Consider the following 25,490-nt stretch of genomic DNA (forward strand, 5'->3'; position numbering starts at 1 on the left):
TGTTATGGCAGTGAAAAAATATGTAGTTTAATCTTTCTACACATTCTTGATGATTTCCTCAGCACAAATTCCAAGAAGTAAAATTCATGGGTCAAAAGGATGTGTGTTTCAAAAATCTTGGTACATAACTGCTAAATTACATCCAGAAAGATTTTACTAAGTTATATTCCCATTGGAGGTGAGCAGATGACGTATTTCTGTCATTTTTTTCCTAGTTTGCTACCATACTTCCTTGATCCCAAGAAGCACATTTCCCCCACATTTTAACATCCTTAAAATCAATTCATGCTTCCCAGTTGACAGCATATCATATTTTAACTGGTGGTTTGTTATTTTTCCCATTCTCAGTGACATTGTTAATAAAGTGATGTATCATATAATCAATGTCTTACATGCCATAAAATATGGTATTTGCCTTTATATTATGTTTATAGACACACAGGATTTTAGTTTGTTTGTTTGTTTGTTTTTTAAGATTTTATTTACTTATTTGACAGAGAGAGAGATCATAAGCAGGCAGGGAGGCAGAGAGAGGAGGAAGCAGGCTCTCCGCAGAGCACAGAGCCCAATGCGGGGCTTGATGCCATGACGCTGGGATCATGACCTGAGCCGAAGGCAGCGGCTTTAACCCACTGAGCCACCCAGGAGTCCCAGGATTTTAGTTTTTAGATAGTCAAATGGTTTCCTCATTAGTTGTCATGTTCATGATTTCTCTAATTTTATGAAAAAAAATTCACCTATGTTTTCTCCTGTATTATACTTTATGCTTAATTCTTTAATAAACTTGAAAATTACTTTTTCACAAATGAATACACCAATTTCCCTAATACTCATTGACCAATTCTTTTTGCTCGTATATCATGTTTAATCTGAGTAAACATTAGTAACCCCGGTTAAATAATTGGGTCCACAGAACAAGCATTTAATAGATTTCCATTGATGGATGAATTCAATTTGTGGGAACAATTTGTAGACTTTGGTTTAAGTTAAGGTTTCGGTGTCACCGTTCTGCCCTTCTGAAGGGATTCTAGATTTAGGGGTGAAAGGCCATTCTGGTTTCCTGACACATCCCTGTTTCAGCCACACAACACACAAGAGGACCCACCAAACTGAAAACCAGTGTTTTCCATTGCCGGTGACCATCGTTCTGGCCTGCTGGAAGCAGGGAGGCAGGGTGACGAAGGAGGCAGGCTGGAGAGCCTCTGCTTTCAGTTCTCAACCAGACTCCACAGGAATTTAGTGAAAGCCCACCGGGGCTCCAGTCAGGAACACCTCCCCCACCCAGCTCAGCCCCTGAGCCCAGAAGCTCATCTTCTACAATGTCCACATCCAGTCAGCGCAGCCAACCCCCACGTGCTGAGCAGCTGCTCTGCGCCTCGTGCCGACGAGATAGGAACAAAAACACGTCTAACCTCAGAGAACCAGCCAGCGGAGGAAAAAGGCAGGTCGATTGCGGGGAAGGGCCATTGAATCCAATCCTCGGATTAGTGTGTCCAGTGGGAGAGCAGTAAGAGAACAAAGAAGGGGACAGTGGTTCGAGAGGAAGGGAGGAGGACAGAAAACCACGTGAAAGAGGTCTCTGAAGAATCCAGGGGATCCAAAGACCGGCGGCCCATCTGGGTGAGGAAATGGCAAGCAGATCTGTGGGCTTGGGCACCAAAATGGCCGTGAGTGTGTCCAGTGACAGGTGTGGGGGGACTGAACAATAGTCTGGTAGGGACCGCGTAAGGAGGTGGAATTAGCAATTAACAACTGGTGGACCCTGGAGAGGTAGAGACAGGACATCGGGGCAGATGGCTCATTCAGTAGCTTGTACGTTTGGTAACATGCCTATGCCCAGCCTCGAGATAGCAAACACAGGACACGGGACAGAGGGAAAGTCCGTTCACGTGAGTAGAGTGTGAGCTGCTGCCAGTGGGCAAAGCCTAGTGCATACGACAGCGCACAGCTGAACACTTACGAGTCTGGAGCTCACTGGAGACTCAGTCACATCCAACTGCCAGTCACCCTCGTTCGTTTGCTTTCCTGCGTGAGAGCACGCTCGCTGGGAAAGGACAGTGGGGCTCTTTCACTTGTTAGACTTGTGGGAACTAAGGAGAGTTTATGTGGGAGCATGCCATAGAGTGACCTTCCTTTCATCGTGCAAAGACACAGGACGCGGGGATGCCAGGAAATGGGAGAAGGGGCTTCAAGAAGTGCAAACGTTGTTTGCGATTCACAGATGAGGTCACAGTGGCAAGAGTGCCCCACCCCACCGCCATCAACACCTCTGTTGTGTTTGCTGCACAAGAATGATACTCAAGGATGACCTGTCTGTGCTAGGTTGGTCTGTTTTCAAAACAAACAAACAGAAAAAGGAATTTATTTTTAAAATACTTCCCCAGTAGAATCAAAAGGGTGATCTTCCCCGTCCAAGTCATACCCTTGAAATTCTTCTTAACCCCTGGCAGGTGGAAGGAGACATCTTCACAGCTCACTTGGTGCACAGACCTGTGACTCACATTCCGATTTCTGGGATGGGGTGAAACACCAGCGTGAATTAGATTTGTCTCCCGCTAAACCAGGGTCAGAAATAACACTAGCCGGGACGGGAGTGCAGGCGGCTAAACTGCCTTCCTGAAAGGAGGAAAAGATCAGTGGTGGCTGTGCGAGTATTAAGTCTTTCAGACACACAGTATTTTTATGCACTGTCCGGTGTTGTCTGACTTGTAAAAATTCAAAGAGTTTCCCACCTCCTCCAGAGTGTTACCAACGGCTTTAAACATGCCCAGAGTTAAATTTGCTTCTGAGAACAAGTGTTTTTTTTAATGTGACTTAATTGATAACAGCCCATGTGAACCATATTATTTAAGACCTATGCATTACTAAATAGTTTCATTAAATAATGGAGAAGAACTTTAAAAAGAAAAACAAAGAAACGCCACACAAGCACATGGTTTTCATTTCGGCAATAAGGGCTGGAGAGAGCCTCTGCTCCGAGGTCGACTTCATGGCTTCAGGCAAAACTGGGAAATTAAGTAGAAAACTCCAGCAAAACCGTAGCTCTAGGTTTTAGAGACACTGAACTCAGTATATGACAAATCTCAGGGAATCTTTAGACTTTTTTGGAGGGGTGGAGGAGGGAGTAGTTGTGTTTCTTTTGTTTTCTGTTTTGTTTTCAATAATTAAGTTTAGCTAAATAGTATCACCGTGGAAAGTGACACGAAGTTTAGAATATCTCTTAATAACTTGGGATCATTTTCTGTGTGACAAAAGCAAGGTAGATACCAAACGATATCCCCTGATGTGGTCACCGTGCCTCCTTTCAAAGAGGGAAGAGAATATGAGGGAAGGTATAAAACAAGGTGTCCTGGGCAGGGGGTGGGGGCAAGGGTTGGAGAAGGCGGGGCTGGGGTCTGAAAGAACAATCCACACAATTCCACACACAACGGATACTTCCCAGACAAATACTCTGAGGGACCCCTGCTCGATGCCCACGTCCGGAGGAAGAGTTAGAAGCGCTACAGGATATTAAAGTAGAACCATCGCTACCTCTGTTTCGGTTAAACACAAAAGGCCCAAAGGTTAAACACAAAATAACAGGTGGCTGTGGGTCTAGACCACCTTTGTAGGACTTACAAGAAATGGAGAAAATTGGTTCGTAACCCTTCACTCCATCTCCACCTCGTGCATGTGAAAATGTCAGAGCATGGAAGCATGGATCAGAGTAACAGCCTCTGGCCATGTAAACCCCCACCCCCGGCCCCGCCATGGCTTAATAAGAGCAGCTTGAGGAAGACAGTTAAGAAAGTATGGGAGGGGGTGCTTGGATGGCTCAGTCAGTTCAGTGTCTGCCTTCAGCTCAGGTTGTGATCCAGGGATCGAGCCCTGCATCAGGCTCCCTGCTCAGCAGAGACACTGCTTCTCTCTCTGCCTCTCCCCCATCATGTGCCCATTCTCTCTATTGCTCTCTGTCAAATAAATAACCAAAATCTTAGGAAGGAAGGAAGGAAAGAGAAACACAGAGAGGGAGGGAGGGAGGGTGGGGAAGGAGCCAGAGGTTTATCCCACCAGCAGGGTGGGAATTGGGGGCTGAGGAGCATGGGTAGGGGAGGGGGGCAAGTGAGAAAGCAGAAAGGAAGCCTACTATGTACCCCTCCTCTGCCCCCCATTGCAGACTTCTTTTTTTTAAGATTTAGTTTATTTATTTAAAAGAGAGAGGTAGCGAAAGAGAGCATGAGCAGGGGCAGAAGGAGAAGCAGACTCCCCACTGAGCAGAGAGCCTGATGTGGGATTCCATCCCAGGACCCTGAGATCATGACCAGAGCTGAAGGCAGAGGCTTTAATGACGGAGCCCCACAGACGCCGCCCCCGCCCCCACCACTGCAGACTTCTGAATTGAAGCAGGCCTGCTGAGGGGGGCGGGGGAGAATAAGAGTATCATTTTAAAATAAGTTCAGACATTGTATGATCACGCTGGAATGGACATATGAATTACATCTGAGCAGAATCTCGTCATTGAAAGTGATGTGGGTGGGGCGCCTGGGTGGCTCAGTGGGTTAGGGCCTCTGCCTTTGGCTCAGGACATGTTCCCAGAGTCCTGGGATCGAGCCCCGCATCAGGCTCTCTGCTCAGTGGGGAGCCTTCTTCCCCCTCTCTCTCTGCCTGCCTCTCTGCCTACTTGTGATCTCTGTCTGTCAAATAAATAAAATCTTAAAAAAAAAAAAAAGGAAAGAAAGAAAGAGATGTGTGAAAATTCTGTTATCAACTCCCTGCAAAAGTTATAGGATCTTCCCAAGACCTGGCAGCAAGAAAATCCAAAAGTGTAAAACAAATGAAGGATTGTCAGCATCCCCTAAAATCTGCTCTAAGTTTAACTGTAGGGAGAAGTGAGGCTTTTGTATGCCAAGGGCCCCACAAGGGACCCACGTCTTCCACTCAGAGACTCGGTCCTTCTCTGCAGCTGTCAAATACTCAGTGTTGAAACATTTGGTCCAATGTCCTTCTTTGCAAAGATAACCTACAAGTAGTGGTTCTAACAAAGATAAGAAACGAATATACTTGCACTTTCTATGGTCGGTATGTCTTTACAAGTAAGGGTTGCATACTCAAACCAAGTTTTATACGATCTTAAAACCATTTTTCTCCACAGAGGCGATTGATAGTTTCCCTTCTACACCACATTATGCTGTGGGAGGGTAGGTGCAACATCTTACAAGAAATTATGGAAGAAATCAAGTTACTTCTACCATATAATGTGACATATACACTGCTTTCCAGCTTTGCCTAATGAAATGGAATAGACTTTATTTGGCTAGAAAATACAGCTGATCTATTCTTATAAAATCCCTTGAGTTTAAAAGGAGGTAGATTATATTTTTGATCAGATCTCACTAACCTCCTTCTCTGTTACTATGCCTCCTGAAAGTTAGAAGATTGTAATCTGGCCATCAGTATAAAAAATAATTGGAATATTCACGGATTCATTATTGAAAATACCCGTTTACCAACCGAGAAGTTCTAGTCTATGTAGTTGTGATGGACTGAATGTCCATGGATTGAATGTGACCCCCACTCACCCGCCAAAATTCATAGGTTGAAATCCTAACCGCCAATGTGTCGGTATTTGGAGGTGGGGCCTTTGGGATGGAAGTGGGTCTTGAGGGTGGAGCCCTCTTGAATGGATTACTGCCTTTATAAGTCAAGCACAGCTTCCTGTCTCAGCGCCCTCTGCCAGGCGAGGATATAGTGAGAGGAAGGTTCTGCAGACCTGAGGTAGGCTGGGCCTCAGCAAACACCAGGTTGCCCAGCACCTTGACCTTGGACTCCCGCCCTCCAGGACATGAGAAAACCATGTCTGCCGTTTAAGTAGCCCACTTGATGGCATTTCTGTCATTGTGGCCTGAACTGACAGAGACAGCAACGTAAGCGGCAGCAAAGTCAAGGCCAGCTCTTCCTTTATGCCTGGGCCAGGTAGGGTGGGCTCCCTGGGGCGCCGTTGCCTCATTTTCGAGGCAGGCCTCCCTGACAGCACCGCAGTCAGGACTCAGGACGGAACGAGTAAGGACACAAAGCAAGCACGACTTATGTGGCCTGCAGTCCTGTTCCATACATGTCAGGGGATGAGTCACTCCAGGGAAGACAAGGACGGGAGACCAGACATTGCGCTCAGAGAGTTCACACGCTTATGATCTAGTGGGGACACACAGAGACATTTCAGCAGGGATTCAAATGTCCAGATAAAGACACTTCACAGAACAGTGTTGATTCAACAAGTAGGCTCAGAGAGTCAGAGCTTGGATTCCACAGGAGGCCGGGAACCACAGGGGCGATGGGTTTCCAGAGGATGGTGTACGGAGCTTCAGGAGAGGTCTGGGTAGGAAAAAAGGAATCAGTGTGGCTCCATTGGAAGGTCTCACAACAAAATCTTGGTGCAGTTTCTCTTCTAAAGACAGAAACTGAGTCTGGGTTGCCCCGGAAGAGGAAACATATCACCCTCTCGGGGTCACCACAGCGCCCTCCATTAGCGTTTCTTACACACTCTGGCCTTCACTTACCAGCATTCCCTGAATGGCCCTAGTAGGTATTTGGGATTCTAATCTCTGAACTAGAAGTTTCACCAGCTTGGTTAGAGAGCGACCCTAACCTAAGTGAACATCAGCCCACTTGGGCAACCACAAATTATGCCCCACTCCTTTCCTTACCCATTCCACTGGCAAGAACCCTTCTTCTAACATCTCAAGGGTTGCATTCCACACTCTAAGCACAGAAAGATGACAGGCAAACCTGGAGTTTATTTTAGATGGCATCTTTTCAGGTCAAAAACTCTTAAAGGAAATGTTTTCAAATTAAGATCCCGGGGTGGGGGGATCAAATAATAATAAAAACGCCAATGAGCATTCAGGCCGATCTTTCAATAAACTGATGATGATTTGCAACTTGTCCACTCAAATAAAATTACCTAGTTTTAGCACCTTTTTTTTTCCCCTGGACTACTTTTTAATGTTACTAAACGGCGTTTTTTTTGTTTTTGTTCTTTCTTTTTTTTCCTTCGGCATGATTTTAGAAATCTCTCTCAATCTCTCTTATACACACACGCACACACACACACACACACACACATAAACTCTAATCTCTAAAACTATCCCTTTTAAGCAAGATCTAGAAACCTGAGCTTGGAGGAGGAATGGGGTAGAAGAAAACTTCCAAAGACTCTGAGGTAAAACATTGAAGGCCTCACTCCCTCAAGGCCCCTCTACTCATCAGCTCCAGAATAGAGTCTGGGACATATCTACTCTTCAGCTATGAGGTAGATCCTAAGTAATTTGTTCCTAAGACCTGGAGAATAAAAATGCACAGATAGCTTGTTTCCGTGTAAATAAAAGCAAACTGAAAGATATACTTGTAGTCAAGTATTTCTGCCCCACATTCTACAATACTTTCTGGAATGGGAAAGAAGTGGCCCTTCTTATAACAAACATATAGAAAGTATTTTGTAACACTGGGGGAGATGGTAGTTTGGGGAAGGAATGAAAAGCTGAACAGAGGAACAGTATGTAAAATCTATCTCTTAGAAAGTTTGCTGAGTGCAGCATAGCATACTCCCACCCCTTCTTCAAGAGACTTTCAGTAAAGACCTCTATTACTTCCAGTGCTTTTTGGAGTAAGATTTGTGTTTCTTTTATCTGAGAGTGACTTTAAGGGAATCTTTAAAATAATACAATCTTTAAAAAAAAAAAAAAAAAAAAAAAACACCTTTTTAAAGTTGTTCACCTGACCCCTGACTAGCATTAGCACCACCTGGGAACTTGTTAGGATAAATCTTTGGGCCCCGCCCCAGACCTGTGTCAGAAATTCTGAGACTGGAACCCAGCAATATGGATTTCAAGGAGCCCTCCAAGTGAGTCCCATGCTTGCTGAGTTTGAGAACCATCCCTTGTGGCGAATAGTCACTACTGAGAAACCACCTGTGGTGGAGGTTGCTGGTGTCTACCCTTGCAGGCCCCTTGACCATCTAGTGCACCCAACTGTGGGCTGCTTTGAGTAAGACAACTGAGGATTAACTCCCATGGCCTTCTCCACACTCATCCTTGACTGACAGAATAAGGAAAGATGCCTGGGAAGCCACCCCAACGGCTACCCCAGCCTACGGGACCCAATGACTAACTGGAATAAGGTTGTTAAGCTTAGACCCTCTGAAGGGAAGGGCCGCTCTGCCCTGTGAGCCTTGTGCATCTGGCCAAGATTAGACTTGACCTAACACCACATACCTGGGGACTCCTTCTTCTTCCCTATCTCGCTCTCCTCACTCCCGTCCAGGTTTTTCCTAAAGTCTGTTCCCTCATTAAATCAGTGCACCTAAATCCTTTTCACACTTTCTCCTTCCAAGGAACCAGACTATGCCACTGTTAATAGTTGGGACATATCTGCAGAAATGATGGCAAAGCTTTTCTTAGAGCAACGATGGGTTCGGGAATAGTTACTGTTTGGTGAGGAGAAGAGTTCCCAAATATGGGAATGCCCACAGGAGTCTTCTCAAAAGTGTATCTGACTCGACTCTGCATTTCAGGAAGGTGAAAATAAAGGTTGAACACTGTGGGGCTAGACGACGTCTACTGACCATTCAAATTCTGAAATGTATAGGTCATGACAATCCCTAGTAGTGACTACTATACAATATTATTTATGTTCAATTTTATGAAAAGAAAGGACGAGAAGTCCCAAGAGAGGAAGATATTGATGTTCACTAACATAAAACAATTCATTCGACAAATGTTTGTTGAGCTCCTAAGTGCCAGGCCCTGGGGCTTGCATAGTAAACTTTACAAGCAAAGTCTCCATTCTCAGGGAGCTTCCATCCTGACGAGGAAAACAGGCAGTAAAAAGACGAATATGTGTAATCCGATATTCAAGAGTGAGAAATATTATGAAGAAAAGTAAAGTGGAGGGAGGGGTAGAGAGTAATAATGGGGCGGGGGAGGGGAGCTCACTGAGGAGGTGATATTTGAGCACACACTTAACAGCAGTGAGCAAAGTCATGAGAATTTCTAGCATTCTAGACAGAAAAAAATCCAAGTATAAAGACCCTGGGAAAGGGCTTGGTTAGTGAGGGGGCCAGGAGCAGGAGTTGAGTTCAGAAGGTACCGGGGCCCTGCCCGTGTAGGGGCTGGTAGGTCATAGCATGCACAGGACCTGATGGGAAGCCCACAGGGGTTCTGAGCAGGCAGTTGCGTGATTGGATTTATGTTTTAAAAGTCTATCCTTATAGGGCGCCTGGGTGGCTCAGTGGGTTAAGCCGCTGCCTTCGGCTCAGGTCATGATCTCAGTATCCTGGGATCGAGTCCCGCATCGGGATCTCTGCTCAGCAGGGAGCCTGCTTCCCTCTCTCTCTCTCTGCCTGCCTATCTGTCTACTGTGAACTCTCTCTGTCAAATAAATAAATAAAATCTTTAAAAAAAAAAAAAAAGTCTATCCTTATAGAGAAGAGACTGTAGGTGGGGCAAGAGAATCAAAGACCACAGATAAGAGGATCCTGCCACAGAGGAGACAAGAATGAGATGGAACTAATTAAGGCTTTCTGGGAAATCTTGTTTATCTACTCATTGACTTTATATATATATATTTATTTATAAAATATAATATATAATAAATATAAATATTATACATTATATTTATATATAAATATTTAATATATAACATACCTATATATAAATACTATATTTATATATATTATATATTATATATTTTATATATTTTTTTTATTTTTTATTTTATTTCATTTTTTATTATTTTTTTTTAGAGAGAGAGAAAGACAGAGCATGAGCATGTTGGGGAGGGGAGGAAGCTGACTCCCGGCTGACTGAGCAGAGATCCTGACATGGGACTTGATCCCAGGATCCCAAGATCATGACCTGAGCCGAAGGCAGACACCTAACAGACTGAGCCCCTCGGATACCCCCTACTCACTCACTTTAATCCAGTGAGAGCTCCAAGGGCCCTAGGCTATGTGCATACTCTATGCAACTCTCCTTCCCCCTGGACTTTATCACAGCCTGCAGCGGGAAGAAAGGATTTATGAAAGCACTGATTCTCCAACACGCAGACTGCTTTAGGTATAGACATCATCACTGCACAGAGTACCAAGGAAGAGCTTCAATCCTGGATCCCAGCTTTGACACTAGTACTACTATGTTTCGTGAAACAGCTTCCTGCTTCCTGTTGTTTTATATGGTACTATGCAGATCTGGGAAGTTTTACTGAGAACAAGTTCCGCTCTCTAAAGCCACAATGTAAGGAGCATTTTTTTTTCCATTTCATTGTATTCATAGTATATAAATAATGCTGTTAAACAATACCATAAAAGAAGACATTTGATATCATCTATGGTAACAATAAAAAATTTCTACTTCGTTTTTTTCGCTCCCAATAAAATCTATTATTTGCTAAAATTTTATTATAAGTTTTTAAATGCACGGAAAAAAAATTTCAATTACAATTTATAACCCAAGCAAGTTTTATCATAGGAAGCCAATACTGTCAAAAGGAACAAAACTCCACCAGAGCTTACTCTGAAACAATTTTTAAGGCCTCACTCCACAGAGATTTCTAATACCCCTTTTCCAAGTGGAATTCAATTTTCCCATTTGTAAGTTTGCCGATGTTGGTGGCTGCAGCATGTGTGCCTGTGGTCAGGAGGTTTAGGGAAAATGGGAAGAATGAAGGTGCTGGTTTTAAAATTAAGCCTGAATCTTTCACGTGCCTAAAGGATCGTGTCCAAAAGAAATTGCTCTCCTTGGAACCAAAGGTACTAGCTCACTGTTCAAAATACAAAGGGCCAGCAGTTTATGTATACCTTCCCCATGATTTGTTTCCCAGATCTGGCTTTCTACAAGCACTTCCTTCAGGAAAGCACACACTTTTCCTCCCTCGCAGCCCAATTTCCTGTAGGAGCGCCTCTTTCGAAAATGGCAATGACAGCATTCTTGTTTTTTCTGGTGAGTGCAAAACACCTTTCCAAACAAAGTGGGGATGAAGCAGAGAAAGGAGAGGAAAGAAATGTTCTCCTTTCCCCCCAAACTGCCCCTCCTTATTTAAAAAAAATAGTAGCTATTGCTGTATTTTTAGAGTTTACACTGGGACTTCCCATCTATGCCCCTCATTTAAAGGCAGATGTTTCCTTAGTGTTAGATGTGAATTTACGTAACCTGGGTCACTAGAAAAGTTTAGGCCTACCCCAAGCAATTATGGGATACCCAGGGCTGCTGTTGGAGCATGCTAACATAGAAATACTCTTGAGTTTCAAGGTGGCAGTGAGGGTAGGAAATGCTCTACATCAGAGCTATGAGATGACCGCGGTCTTCGTGATAACTCCATTAAGGAACAAGTCTGTTCTTCGGCCCGAAGTGAGGGAGGGTCTTTGGGGTTGTGTCGCCAAGATGAAGAAGCAGTGGGGGGAGGGGGCAGCTGAGTTACACAGCCTTGCTTCCTGGACATGAAATTATCATACAAAAGGCCTGTAGACTCTTGGCAATGCTGTGGTTTCCTCTAGATTAAGACTTAGCAAGGTCCCTAGAGACAGCTCTCCATTGGAGGTAGTCTTGGGATCGAGGCTAGTTGTCCCTACACCAGAGAAGCCTCTAGAAAGAAGCTGAGTGGGCGTTACTGCCAACAGAAGCCACCATCATGAGAATACCACTCATAAAGAATACCACTCATAAAGTGTATACTGATCGCTATACACTGATTTGTGTCTTCCCTAAATTCGTATGTCGGAACCAATCTCCAGCATGATGACATTTGGAGGTGCGGCCTTTGGGAGGTGATTATGTCATGGAAGTGGAGCCCTCATGAATGGGATTCATGCCCTTAGAGAGGAGGCCCAGAGAGTTCCTCTCCCTTTCTGGCCTGAGGACACAGCAACAAGAAGGCAGCCTGTGAACAAGAAGTGGGCTCTCGCCAGACACTGAATCTGTCAGCACCTTGATCTTGGACTTCTGAGCTGCCAGAACCATGAAAAACTAATTTCTGTTGCTTATGAGCCACCTAGTTTATAGTATTTTTTTTTTATCACAGCCTCAACAGACTGAAACAATGGTCATCAACTGTACTCAAATCTTACAATGACCACATTTCCTCAATTTTAAGACTCTATCATACTGACTTTTCAAGAGGGACTAAGAAATACCATCGTGATTGAAGGCACACACACACAAGCCCTTTCTAGGCTGTGCATTTATATATATTACCTCATTTAACTCTCATAAAAATCATAGCCCTCTGAGATAGATATAATCGTCCTCATTTTTTAGATGAGGAGACTAAAGCTGAAGACAAAGTAAGAAAATTTAGAAAAGTGATTGGACCTAGAGTTTTGTAACTCTGATCCCGCACGAAAGGCCCTCTGAGTTTTTGAGATGTGGTATCCTGGAAGGGAGCCCCCACTGGGTATAGCTTTCCCAATTGTCCAAGTGAGACCCAGGGATAAATTTCCAGGAAAAAAGGCCATAATTTCACACCAACAGTATAATTAAATGGCCCAAGCCCCTGATGTAAGCTCCATTATTTCTGAGGGCATAACAATCAAATCCCACTGCTGCCAAGACCTATTTTTTGAAGGTAATGTGGCCCAGCAGGAAGGAGCAATGGCTCTGAGGCCTGAGGATGTGGGGTTCATGATCACGTACAAGGAACCGAAGAGCAAAATTTCTAATCAGTATCAACACGATGGTTTGTGAAATAAACAGTGCTGGGAAAATTGGAAATCAGAAGATCGTGTCCTTACTTCTCATACATCACGATGAATTCCAGACGAACCAAGAAAGTTAGAAAATGAAAGTGTAAAGATCTTCACGGCAATGGAATAGTGCTGTATCTTGATCACAGTGATCATTACATGCATCTGCATCTGTGATAAAATGGCTTAGAAGGAGGAACACACACATTGCACCACTGAGAGTTTCCTGATTTTGATCATGTACTATAATTATGTAAGACATAACCATTGGGGGGAACTGGGTGAAGGGCACACAAGACTTCTCTACTATTTTTGCCACTTCCTAGTGAACCTATAATCATGTCAAAATAAAAAGTAAAAATAAAATTTAAAAATAATCATAAAAGAGATTGACTGTAGTATGACAGAATAGCTGAACTTGGCATGGCCAAGGAAGAATCCAGTGTTTAAAAAAAAAAAAAAAAAAAAAAAAAAAAAAAAACCTGATCAATTTAACCACCTATAAATGAAAAATTTTCTAATGTTCAAAACTATAAAATTGAAAGGCAGGTAGTCAGATGTTTTCTACATATATGACAAATGGAAGTTTAGTTAATTTAGTGTCATTTATATCCTGGCTAAAATTGTGGACTCTGGTTGAAAGAAGCAGAATCCTTGGATTCAAAGTCATGGCTCTATCACGTGATAGCACATGACTTTGAGAAAGTTACCTTCACTTTACCATCTGTGAGATGGGGATGGTGGCTTCCTCAATGAGCTGGTGGGAGGATTAAAAGAGTTAATAATCAAATAATATCTGGAGCATAGTAACATGTGCTGTACTGGCTTAGTTGTCATTCTTATAATTGTTACTATTTGATACAAAAAAAGGTAAATCCTTCTGTGATGCCAGACTCTCAGCTACTCAGGATCTGGCCAGGATAAACTCATTCTCAATAACTCTGGACAGACTGGCCTAATATGAATATATCCTCACACTGAGTCGGGCTGGGACATTTATCCTGACAGCTGATGATCTGTATTAAGCAACACTTTGTCTTCGTGGTCACCATGAGCCAGAATTCTTTGCTCTCCTCAACACATCTACCTCTGCAGTTATCCATGCCTCCTCCCCCTAATGGTGCTTCAAACCCACTGTAACTGGGTAATGGGATATTCCTGACAGCCCCTTGTGCTGGTATCCGGTGTCATCATCCCCCATGGAATACCTCTGTTAACCCTCACAGCGTCCTTGTTGGGTAGATATGACTCTCTTACTTAGTGAAGAGAGGGTAACACAGAGAAGTCAGTGACTGCCCAGGATCATACAACCAGCAAAAAGTAGCAACAAATCTCAAAACCAGTTCTTCTGAATCAAAAACTTGGATATTTCAAGAGTGGTGGGACCCCCTAGGACCTACATTAGAAGCACCATGTCTAAGCTAAGATTCCCAGTAAGGATCGATGGTGCTTCCCATTTTTCTAGCATGGGCTTTTGGACAACTTTGTTGACTCTTGATGGGCTTTACTTTTTTCTTCCTGATTCTTGTCAGTGTTCCAAATAGGAGTACTTAGCACACAAGTCTCGTCCTGGCAAGTCAACTGCTGCGAAAGGTAGGCCACACTCGATGTAGGAGCACATGTTGCTTTCTGTGTTCTGTAAGATGCTTTAGAGCTCTGTCTCCCTAAACAGATGGGAGCCTCATAGAATACAGGGACCACATGCTGTCATTATCTGTATCCACTCAAAACAACTAGTGTGGTGGACTATAACTTCAGATTGTTGGCATCCTGATCTGGAACAATGCTCAAAAAGGCAGACTTGGTCCAGGTTTCTGTTTGAGAAGCTTTTCTGTATATGACTGACCCCCTGGATTATGAGTCCAGATACCTGAACTATTAGTCACCCTGGCCCCAAGGAAGAGAAAGGGTTTTTGCTCTTTTGCTAGCCCTTGGAGCTAAGAATAGAATTCTCAATAAAATCACTATCCAGTGTGATCTTGGGCAAGTGATTAAACTCTACCGGATCTCTTTCCCCACATTATGAAAGGAATTTATCACTTTTCAGGAAATCTACTCTGCAAAGTTGCACCTCCAATCCTTCCAGTCTCCAAAGGCATTTGAGGATTTGTAGAGAGATAGGGCAAGGTGGGAAAAGGAGAGGGCTCAACACACACATCTAGGCCTGGGCCACAACCAGCACTCATGGAGAAGACAGCCAGACACAGGTATGCATACACATTCATTCTCTCTCCCTCTGTGTCTCCGTCTCTCTCTCTCGATCTGTGCCCCCACCCACACACAATGCATACTTCTCTTATTATAATACTCTGTGTAGATATTACTTCAACATTTTTCCTTGGAATCACAGAAGGAGGGGGCAAGAATGGAAGAATGGCTTCGTTACGCCTACAAAAGAAAAACTGCCTCTAGCCAAAATCTTCTTGCACATCGTGTGGGCTGACTTGAAAGTGGCATGGTTTTTGACTGTAACATGTTCCATGTTTAGCTCTGGTTTATAGGTGAGGGCCCCCCAGAATGAGAAACTAGCCCAGGAAAAGGCATTTCAGTGACCTTTCATGGGGTTGGAAATCACACACGGGGGCCTGCAGCACATTAATAAGAACACCTTGTTCCATAGTTCTCTTGGTCCTGAAAACACAGAGCACTCATGTTGACAGATTCCCACAAAAGAAAGTCACTTTACAGTAGGTCGACCCCGAGGGCAAAGAAGGTTAAATTGAAGTAGACTCAGTGCCTTTAAAATACACATAAATCCAATGGACCAACAGCAAAGGCTCCAGACCCAATGCTGAATACAGGGGGAGGAACAGGCAGACAAATGCCCAAAGCCTGAAAAGCCAAGAAGGTAACTTGCAGCTTCCAGAGGTAATGAATAATGACTTCACGTGGTTTTCTCCACTTTGATGTTTGCACGGAAAAGTCACGTGAAAATGCATGTTCTCCACGCTATTATTTCCCTCATCTGAAACAGTGCCAAGCCGCTTTCGCATTAGGAATAAGTCCACAGAATCAACAGTTAGAAACTGGATTTTAAATTTCTTCTAAGCTCGTTCTACAGCCTGCTTGCCTGTCCAGAGAAATGGTAAAGACACGAGAGAAAGCTGGTCACTGCTAATTCTCTCTCTACCGCCTCCTAGACAATCTGAGGGAGACCAGATTCAGGCTTCTGGTGGTGCCCAGGGTTATTTTGGGAAGCTCGCGCTTGGCTGGGTTTCCATAAAGGGCTGATGACAAAGACAGAGTGAGAATCACATCCTGTGGTCCTGTAACCCAGGCGGGACTCCCACTAATAGGAGTCTCTTACGCATTTCTTGCTCATGGCCTTGACAAGCCTGGGTCAGTGAAGAAGGGACCCAACAGGGACGCAGAGGCACACCAGACACTCCACGCCTGGGTTACAGGACCAAGTTTTTAGAACCTGCCTCCCCTTAAATTCAGGTCTGGCTCCAGGCAGCATCTGAACTCCCCACCTCAGTTTCTTCCACTGAATGGCAGGGGCCAGGCCCCCCTTACCTACAGCACAGAACATAGGGGCGTCTTACCAAGATGGCAGAGCCCGTCACGTTTTCACAATTGCTCTAGACACTCTTCTTAACGGGGAACATGCCCTAGCTACCAAACGCAGCCTGTGGGAGGCAATCAGGTGGAAAGGAGAGCTGAGAGTTTCCTCCCAGCAAGGGCCATGGGGCCTATAGGTATCTATTTCCTTTAAAACATTTCCTTTAAAACATTCTGTCCTTTTCCAGGTAATCCTCTGTCAATGACCATGCCTAGAGCCAACGTACGATCACTGTTTCTCGTGACGTCTGTCTTTTAAAAGAAGGCCAGGGTTGGTCTGAGGAGAAGCCAGCCTGTCCTGCGGAGGCAGCCCGGTGCCCTTGGGCCGCCGGCACTGGTCACAGGCGGCCCACGCCGGCTGGGCCCTGGGGTGCCCGCGGGGTTGATGAGCTCAGCTTTCAGAAGCGGCTGGATCGGCTGGGATGGGGGTGCCCCGCCACACTCACTTCCTAGAGCACAAGTTCAGCCAAAGCCACATTAAAAGATGGTTGCTTCACATTGGCAGAACTTCTCAGGAGGCTCCAAATGAGAGTGTGTGGGAGGGGGAGTGGGCAACCGTGTCATAAAATGACGAAGCCGAGCGAGCGTTTCCTGTCCTCCCATTTAAAATCTCCGATGGGGGTGGCAGGCAGCCTCAGAGGCCCGGGGCTTTCCTGGAGAGACTATAAAAGGAAGGAATGATAAAAGGAGCCAGGGGTTCAGCAGGCTACTACCAGCAGAACCAAAGAGGGGGAGAGAAGGTTCCCTCTCGGCCGACCCTGGCTTGTCAGTGGAGGCTCATTTGCTGCAAGAAGCTTTTCAGAGGGGGTGTGGGGTGTGGGTTTGTTTCTGGGGTCGATCTTTTATCCTCAGTGAGTGGCTGCAGGTCTCAGACCTCGTCTTCTCATGCTCCCACCATACAGAGATTGAAGAAGTTAAAGGGGAGTCTGTTTCGTACATCCCACACTCCTTGTGGTCTCCACCAAAATGTGTTACCTGATGCGTCACCTGGCTGTCTGAATGCTTGCTGCTTGAAATCGGGACAAGAATCGAGTTGGACAGGGGCCACAACTTAGATAGAAAACCACTGACACAGCTACCTAGTGTTCTTTCTCGGGATTGCCCGGGACAAGGGAAAGCCATGAAGCCTTCCCTCTGATGCCTGTCAGTTTTCAGTCTTTCGTGTCATGACCACTTAAATCCTGCAGTGTCAGATCCCGCGCAGGCAGGGCCTGAAAGCCCCACCCCCTGAGAAGAAGACAAGTTCCCCTGAGTGTTTTCAGCAACTGCAGTCCTCAGATGGGACTGGCCACGTGAGAGCAGGCCCACGGAGCTGATGTCTGTGCACAGTGCAGTTTAAAACGTGGCGAGTAAGGCGGTCTCTCGAGAGCTGCCACGCATCTTCTGAGCCCCGGGAATTGTATTTGACTCACGACGTTCAGAATTCTTCACCCACACTCATCAGTGTCATCATCTCCCTTGTCCTTGTTCTACCCTCCTCTAGAAATCCAGAGACACACGCAGCTGCCTACAGCAATCACAGAGTTCCCAATAAAGTGAAGTCCAACGAAAATTAAAAAAGAAGACAAGTTTCAGAAAGTCTCCCAGTGTTCGTGGCTCTGGGGTTCCAATTCTGATCCTGCTAACAATCAAATAATGAAATATACCCTGGATGGATTTCAAGTTCTTTAACATTAAGTCATTCTTTTGACCTTCATAACAAACCTCTGATGGAGAAGGGGAAACTTCGTCATCCCTAATTTGCCGATGAGCAAGCCAAGCCTGATCTGCGTAACCTGCCAAAGGTCACATTCCTGTATCAGCCAAGCCACTGTCAGTGTGGCCTTCCTGCTCAGTGACCATGCCACGAGGCCTGAGCTCCCGTCTCCCCAAGTCGCGGCCTCTCTTACCTGAACACACACACCTACGCCCTCTCCACCTCTCCGTGGTAAGCTCCTCTCCGTGACTCGTTACTCATCTCAGTGTCCCTCAAAGCTGGAAATGTCACTGAGGGCAAGGAGCGTGAGGCCCATCTCTGCTGGCCTGAGGACGCAGCACTGCACCCATCGTGCATCACTCGTTGGCAAGTTAAACCAAACAGAATCAATCTGACAAAACTGCAAGACAGGTAAATTGTGTGCATTGACCTTCCTCCTGCAACTGCTCATTCCCAACCTTGACTCCCGCCATTCGGGAGCCTCTATGCCCAGATCATGCAAACCCAGAACCTGCGTGATTGACAGGAACTTAAAATGCTGTATATCCCTGCAGGGAACACTCGAATCCAGTGGCTGTGGCTCTATTTGATTTCAGACACAGGCAGCAAGTCTGGGATGACTTGGGAGTGTCGGGGCCTTCCTCGCAGGCCAGAAATCCCATTTAGAACTCACTGGAACTTCAGCTGGCACCGAAGTCACAGGCGTTCACAGTCACCCACCTTTGGTTTTCCTCATCTATGAGTTGAAAAGTATGAGTCATAAACTGTTGGAAGTATTTTTATCTCACCAATGATTTGGATAGTAATATGGAACGTTTCAACCCTAACTGAATGCGAAGGACAATCTTAGCCACCAATTAGACAGAGTCGACTTTGAAATCGAAGAAGAAATCCACCAAAAAAAGGGCAAGCTCTTTAAAAAGATGAGGCTGATATCCCGACAGGTATAACTCAAAGCACCAGCGAGCCTTCCATGCAAAAAACCAAGGGCCATGGCTGCTTGCTCTTTATGGAGACGACGTGAGGAGGCCCAACCCTGAAGGAGACTGCATCTCGAGCACCCCTCAGCCCTGACCTTGCACTTCACTGGCAGATGGACACGTGCGAAAGTGTCTGTACTCCATCCCCGAAGATTCTGGAGACAGATCAGGGGTGAGCCCAAACCCCTGGCCTGCCTCAGCCTTTTTTGTTCACCCTCTGAAACCTTTAGTGTTTCCCCAGCCATCTCCTCCCCGCGGGCCCCTCGAAAAGCCTCTGTCAGGCCACTTGAACCTGCATGACTCATCCCATGGACATGGCCCTCCCTCTCCAGTGGCCCCAGAGCTCTAACGCACCCTGCCTCTGCCATGCCAACCCCCAGCCCTTCAAGACACAGCTCACATGACCTGTGAAGCCTTGACTGACCTCCAGGTTGAGTTAGCATCCCTTCTTCCTCCATTTTCCCCAAATCCTGACACCACAGAGTAATTCCTGTTCACATCTTACTTGTGCCCTCAGCAGTCCAGCAAATGTCTGGCACACAGGAGAACTAAAGAAAGAAAGTGCTGGCTGGCTGACTAATGGAATCATTCTACAGCAATAAGGTGGCACGGTCCTAGCCTTCACCTCAGACCACCGGGAAGAAATGGCCCAACGTTCTCTGAAATGTTCCTCAGTGCCTAACGCGGCGCCTGGTGCAGGTTACCAGTTAGCCGAATGACTCCGAACCATATAATTCTTCCCCTGACCAATCTTTGTTCATGCAGCCATCATGTTTTTTTTTTTTTAGATTTTATTTATTTATTTATTTATTTATTTATTTATTTGAGAGACAAACAGAAATTGTGACAGAGAGCATCATGGAGAGGAGAAAGCATAAGCAGGCTCCTCACTGAGCAGAGAGCCTGATGCAGGGCTTGATCCTAGGACCCTGGGATGGTGATGAGTTGAAGGCAGACGTTTGACTGACTGAGCCACCTAGGGGTCCCCAGCCATCATGTCTGGACTGTCTACTACATACATGCATTCACCAGGCACTGTGGAAGAAATACCAGCCAAACCGAGGGTCCAGAGGGGTCTGGAGTCAAGATACGCAATAGATTTATAAAGAGGGGAGAGTCATCCAGGTTTGAGGAAACCAGCAGCTGCTCTTTGTAGGGGAAATAGGCAAGATTTAGCCAAGGAGATGAATGTGGAGGCATATCTTAACCGATGCATGCGCGAATATATATATTTTTTACCGTTTAGCTGTGTATGTATGTGTGTGTGTGTGTGTGTGTGTGTGTGTGCATGCCTGAGTGTGTTTTGGATCTGTGCTACTACGATCCACAGAAAACACTGGTACGAATATTTATGCAAATTCTAATTACACACCAATTACACACTATCATCTAAAACTCACCTTGGTTACTTTCTGCCGACACAACCTCCTCTCACACGTCTCTCCCATTTTAGCTTTTCTTCGGATGACAGTGGTTTTAACATCCCGCAGACCCCGGCTGACTTACCATCCCCGAAAAGCTTCCTCTCCTGAGCCCTGTTAATCGCTCATGTTTATTACCATTTTTTTCAGCCGTAGTCATTGTGAACAGTAGCATGTTTTCCCCCACAGTAATAAATATTCATGTGTTTATGAAGGAATGAAGAAAACGTTGCTGAGCATGAAGAGTTGATGTCAACAGTCAGGAGTGAATGAAACACAACACTAAATCTAGTAGCATTCCCACATCTTCCTGGAGGCTTCATTGTTTCAGACAGGAGGCAGAAGCTCTGGAGGTTGGAGGTTTTGATAATGACTACAGGATGGGAAGAAAAACAGAGGATACAATTGGCTAGTCCCAGCTCCGCGTGTCATTTCTGTCTCACAACAGCGCATGGGTAAGAAGCCTTTTCACATCGTCTGATTTATCCCTTGGTCACTGGGATGGTCTGTGAGTCCAAACCAGAAATAGAGTCTGGGCGGTGTTAAGCAGAGCCCCACTAGGAAATAAGGGGACGCCTGTAATGGGGACTCCGGGTTTGAACTCCTATTTTTGACCACAGAAACTCACTTGAATGTAACTCCTGACTCAGCGACAGCTACTGTAATGACCCAAGTGTAAATTTTGTTTTCCACCATTCCCGTCTGATGATGCCTAAGAAGCAGTGCAAAGTTACCCTAAGAGTGAGTTGAAACACTACTTGCTTCCACGGTGTGTGTGCTAACGTGGGAGCAACTCAGAGATTAGCGTGGTCACTGTGCAAGGATGGCATACAAATGTGAAAGCATTCTATATTAGAAGAAGAAGGAGGAGGAGGAGGAGGAGGAGAAAAAAAAAAGGCAACTTTGAAATATTAACAGGTATTTATTCGCTGGACCTGGGTGCGTGCAGTTGAGCATACAGTGCACTAAGCAAATGCCCCTTAGACTTACGGTTTCAGAGAAGAGAGAAGAAAGGGGATGGCTGAGGGCACTCGTGGTATCAAACGGTAGACCAACAGTTTACACTCAGGAGGGCACTAGAGTCCCAGCTCTGCCACTTACCAGCCATAAGACCTTAAGAAAGCTGCTCGACCTCTCCAGGCATTCTTAACTGGGGTAATTTGTATGGGCTATTTGAGAGCAGATGGCAATTTCACACCTCGCCCCTCCCAGCGGTACCTTATAAGTACTCGTCTTGTGCCCAGCGCTGACTTCCATCTTTCCTGAAACCAAGACTTATGTGCTGGTCGCCACAAACATAGGTGTTTTTCAAGCCAAAGCCACTAAAAAACCAGGTGACCCAGGGGCAGTCTAAACCCCCCAAAATGTCACTCGGCATGCGGTCCAGAATCATGCTGCTACTTTTTGAAGTGAGGCACTAATTTTATCTTAGAAAGTGCAGCACCATTTCCTAGACAGTGACACCTTCTAAAACGAGTGCTAATGGCCACACATGGCAAACATCATTTAATGTCTCTTTTGTTTTATTTGTTTAGCGAGACCAAAAGAGGACACATTCCTATCTTGCTCATTGACTTCAGCAAGGGCAGGGTTCTGTTTAAAGACCAGGAAGAACAATGTGGAAATTGTTCACTAACAATGTGAATCGTTTTCAGACAATCCCCAGAAAATCTGGGATAAGTTAGGTGGAAGAGAGATAGATGACAGTATGTGGAAAACTTTATTTATGAATGTTAATAAAATTTCTATTGCAAAGGAAATACTAGAGACAAAACTGAAAAACCCTACATTGAGAATGCAGCTGACTCCAGCCTGACTCTGAGATGCAAACAAGCCAAAGACCGATTCATTAAGTGCCAAGTTTGAGGGAGGGATGGCAGGCTAGAGCCACAGCTGGGGAAGTTCCCCTCCTAAGGGTTTTGCCAAGAGCTGGCTCACATGCCTTGGAAACCAGGAGAGATATGTGAGGGCGAACCTGACATCCTCGCTGAGTCTTCTCAGTGTCCGCTTTCTGCAGCATGGAAACAAGCTGGTACGTTTTGTGCTAAAGGTAATCTTCCTCACTCACACTTGGGACCTTTGACAGAAATTTTCAAAATGGAAAACAAACATGGCAGCCCGTCAAAATCAAGATCATAACGTTCACAACATCTGGAGATCGCTTTTGAGGACCATGGCCGATAAAACCAGAATGGGCGGGGACTGCTATGAATAGGCACCCGCAAGAAACATCCAGGTATGGGTGGTTTACACCATGCAAAACGACGTCCTTCATTTGTTTGAGCTGTGGGAACGTTTTCAAACAGTGTGGTAAAAACACAGCAGGGCAGAGTTTCTGTGAGGGTTTGCTTGATACGCTGCTGACTTCTATCTTCCACAGGTCAGAAGGAAATTGCTTTAAAACAGTGATGGAAGGGCGTACTACTCCTCGGATCCCTCCAGATCACAGAAAGAGGAAATATTTTACCTGCATATAGCAACTAGGATTTGTGAGGAAGTATCAGTTAAAGGATCATCAAGGTAAGAGGAAGATTTTGAAATGCTACCACTGAGGAGTATGCGGGACTTCGGGCTCCAGTAAAAAGCCAGGCTCTCTAAAAGCTGGCTCATCTTTATTCCATGATAATATTTTCCAGGATATTTGCCCAAATGCTTTAAAACTCATTGAGAATCAGCATAACACGGGAACCAAACAGTGTGACCTCTATAGTCCAGAGGTCTGGGTTCAAATCCCAGCTCTGATGCTGTGTGACTTTGGGAAACTTATTTAACCTCTCAGATCCTCAGCTTCCTCATCTGTGAAGGGGGCATCGTAATGCTACCTGCCTTACAGGGTCATCGTATCAAACGTTAAACGAGTGAATGCTTGCGAAGTATTTTGAAGGAACGGTGCCCGGAGTATTTTAAGCTCTCCATCAATTCTGGCTTTCCTCATCTAACTGCGTCCTCACAGAGACCGTGTGAAGCAAGTACTATCCATCATTCTCGTCTCACAGATGGGAAAGTGACGATTTGATAGGTAAATTCACTTGCTCAAGAACAGACAGCTCAGAAGTAGTGAAGCCAGTACTGGAAATAACCTGTTCTCAGGCCAAAGCCAAGCTCCGCTATATAATGTGTTTGGGAATAGGACCATGGAGAGGAAGGCGTGGTCTTTGCTACTAAAGTAAATAGCTGCCAGGGCCAAAATCAGGAAAATTCCTAGCCCGGGAAGTAACTCTCCATGACTGTCTAGGGGCATCCTTAACTCCCTTCCTTCCTCTCTCCAAAGCACTTAGAAAAGGGGGTAGAAGGACATGCTGACAAAGATGACCGCTGGAAAACCCTTCTGCCCTTAGTTTAGTCAGGTCACTTTCTTAACACTTAGTGCAAAGCGTAAATATCTGAAAGTCCTTCTCTTCCTTCTCTCCCCACAACCTTCGCAAGAACGTGCATCTCTCATCACCACCGGATCTGCCATTGGTAGAATTTTGCTGCCTGACTGAATTTCCGTTGCCTTCTGGGTGAACGCAAAGAGGCCTAGCAAGTTCTCAAAGGACTTTAAGAGGTAGGTCAGTGCCTGAGCCTTATCTGCACCTGTCTTTCTTCTAGGACTCTCCCTCCTCTGCCACTATCCCTGCCAGGAACCCAGGCTCCCTGAGGTGTTCTCCAGTCAACAAGTGTCCACAGCATAAATTTCATGTCTCCGTTTTTCTCATCCAGTTTCCCCTCAATGCAGGCTCCCATCCCCTCGGTACACGTTCAAAGACACTTTTTCTGCATTTTCAGTGACTGAACCATAGAAGCCCATAAAGCAGGACCTTCAAGCTTCCCAGTGTTTGTTGTTGCTCTTCTTTCGAAAGCTCGAATACCTTCTTTCCCTGTCCTGCCCCACGACGGTGTGCCCCGTTAGCCTGAAAAACTCCGACCCCTCCTCTAAGGGGAAGACAAGCGCCACACGCCATTGCAGATTTCCCAGCCCACATAAACATCCGTGTCCCCTTGCAAGGCAACATTTTTACCCTCTTTGCATTCTTCAGTTTCTCATGAGCCTATCACATTTGGCACACTGTGTTGTGATCTTTCTCTGTTCAGCACCTAATACAGTCTTGAGATGTAATAGCCACTTGGCAGGGTTTACTGAGAAAAAAAAAAAAAACACACACACACATTAAAACATGACCGCGGTAGGTGAGGCAGAGCGTAGGAGAGGTGTAGTGAGAACGAATAGGATTTTTGATGTCAGATGAATCTACATTCAAATTCTTGTCCTGTCACCTCCTAGCTATATGACCATAAGCAAGACCCTATAAATAAACCTCTGTTTCTTCATCTGTGAAACAGACAGTATTGGTACAAGACGTAAATGAGAAAGGAAAGTAAACATCTTTGCTATGTGGCGCACATTCGACAAACTTTTGTGTCTCTCTTAAATTTTGCACACATTTTCTTCTCTTTATATTCTTCCACTTCTCTTCAACCCACACGCTATTTCTTCTTATGACAGAGGAATGTAGCTGTTGAAAGTTTTGGCTAAAAGGAATTATAATGACAGGTTTTAGGAGAATCCCTCTGAGCAGTGCCTAAGAGGGGAAGGTAACCACTTGACTTGAATACCACAAACCTGATAGCAAATGTGGCCTTAGTGTGGAGATGGATGTAGGATTTTTTTTTTTTAAGATTTTATTGATTTAGTTGAGGGGGGAGCATGAGAGAGGGGAGTGGCAAAGGGAGAAGGAGAAGCAGACTCCCTGCTGAGCAGGGAGCCCAACGCAGGGCTCGATCCCAGGACCTTAGGATCATGACCAGAGCCGACGGCAGATACTTAACTGATTGAGCCACCCAGGCACCCCTAGGTGTTGAACTGTAAACCAGTGGACATTAACATTTCTGGGCCCACTGACAAAGTCATCACCATTATGGAGTAGATACAGCAGGCTATCTTGGTTTGGCTCCATTAAAATTTTAATATATCTAACATGATTTTTCTGGTCCCACTCTCACCAGAAAGCTGGGCCTGCCTTCTGGGGAGAATTACAGATCATGCTGATTTGACTCTTTCCAGACCCCTATGGCTGTGATATTTCACAATCAGGAAACAGCATGGCTTCTGATTATGATCTGCCCGTCAGAAGAAAACT

The 25,490-nt window shown here is 45.3% G+C and overlaps 1 protein-coding gene across 5 annotated transcripts in view; it reads right to left on the reverse strand.

Annotated features, from left to right (window-relative positions):
• Nucleotides 1-25,490, reverse strand: part of SUGCT (succinyl-CoA:glutarate-CoA transferase) — an 840,768-nt gene that overhangs the window by 187,344 nt on the left and 627,934 nt on the right. Inside the window, exon 13 of one of the 5 annotated variants that reach the window (XM_059397225.1) lies at nucleotides 6,101-6,351. The exons of the other annotated variants lie outside the window; for them this stretch is intronic. Coding sequence (XP_059253208.1) covers nucleotides 6,196-6,351 — 156 coding nt within the window. The 3' untranslated portion in view covers nucleotides 6,101-6,195. Of the gene's footprint in view, nucleotides 1-6,100; nucleotides 6,352-25,490 lie in introns of those variants that run through there. 5 annotated transcript variants of the gene reach the window in all.

The sequence above is a fragment of the Mustela nigripes genome, chromosome 4, assembly GCF_022355385.1.
Source record: "Mustela nigripes isolate SB6536 chromosome 4, MUSNIG.SB6536, whole genome shotgun sequence".
Classification (NCBI taxonomy): Eukaryota; Metazoa; Chordata; class Mammalia; order Carnivora; family Mustelidae; genus Mustela; species Mustela nigripes.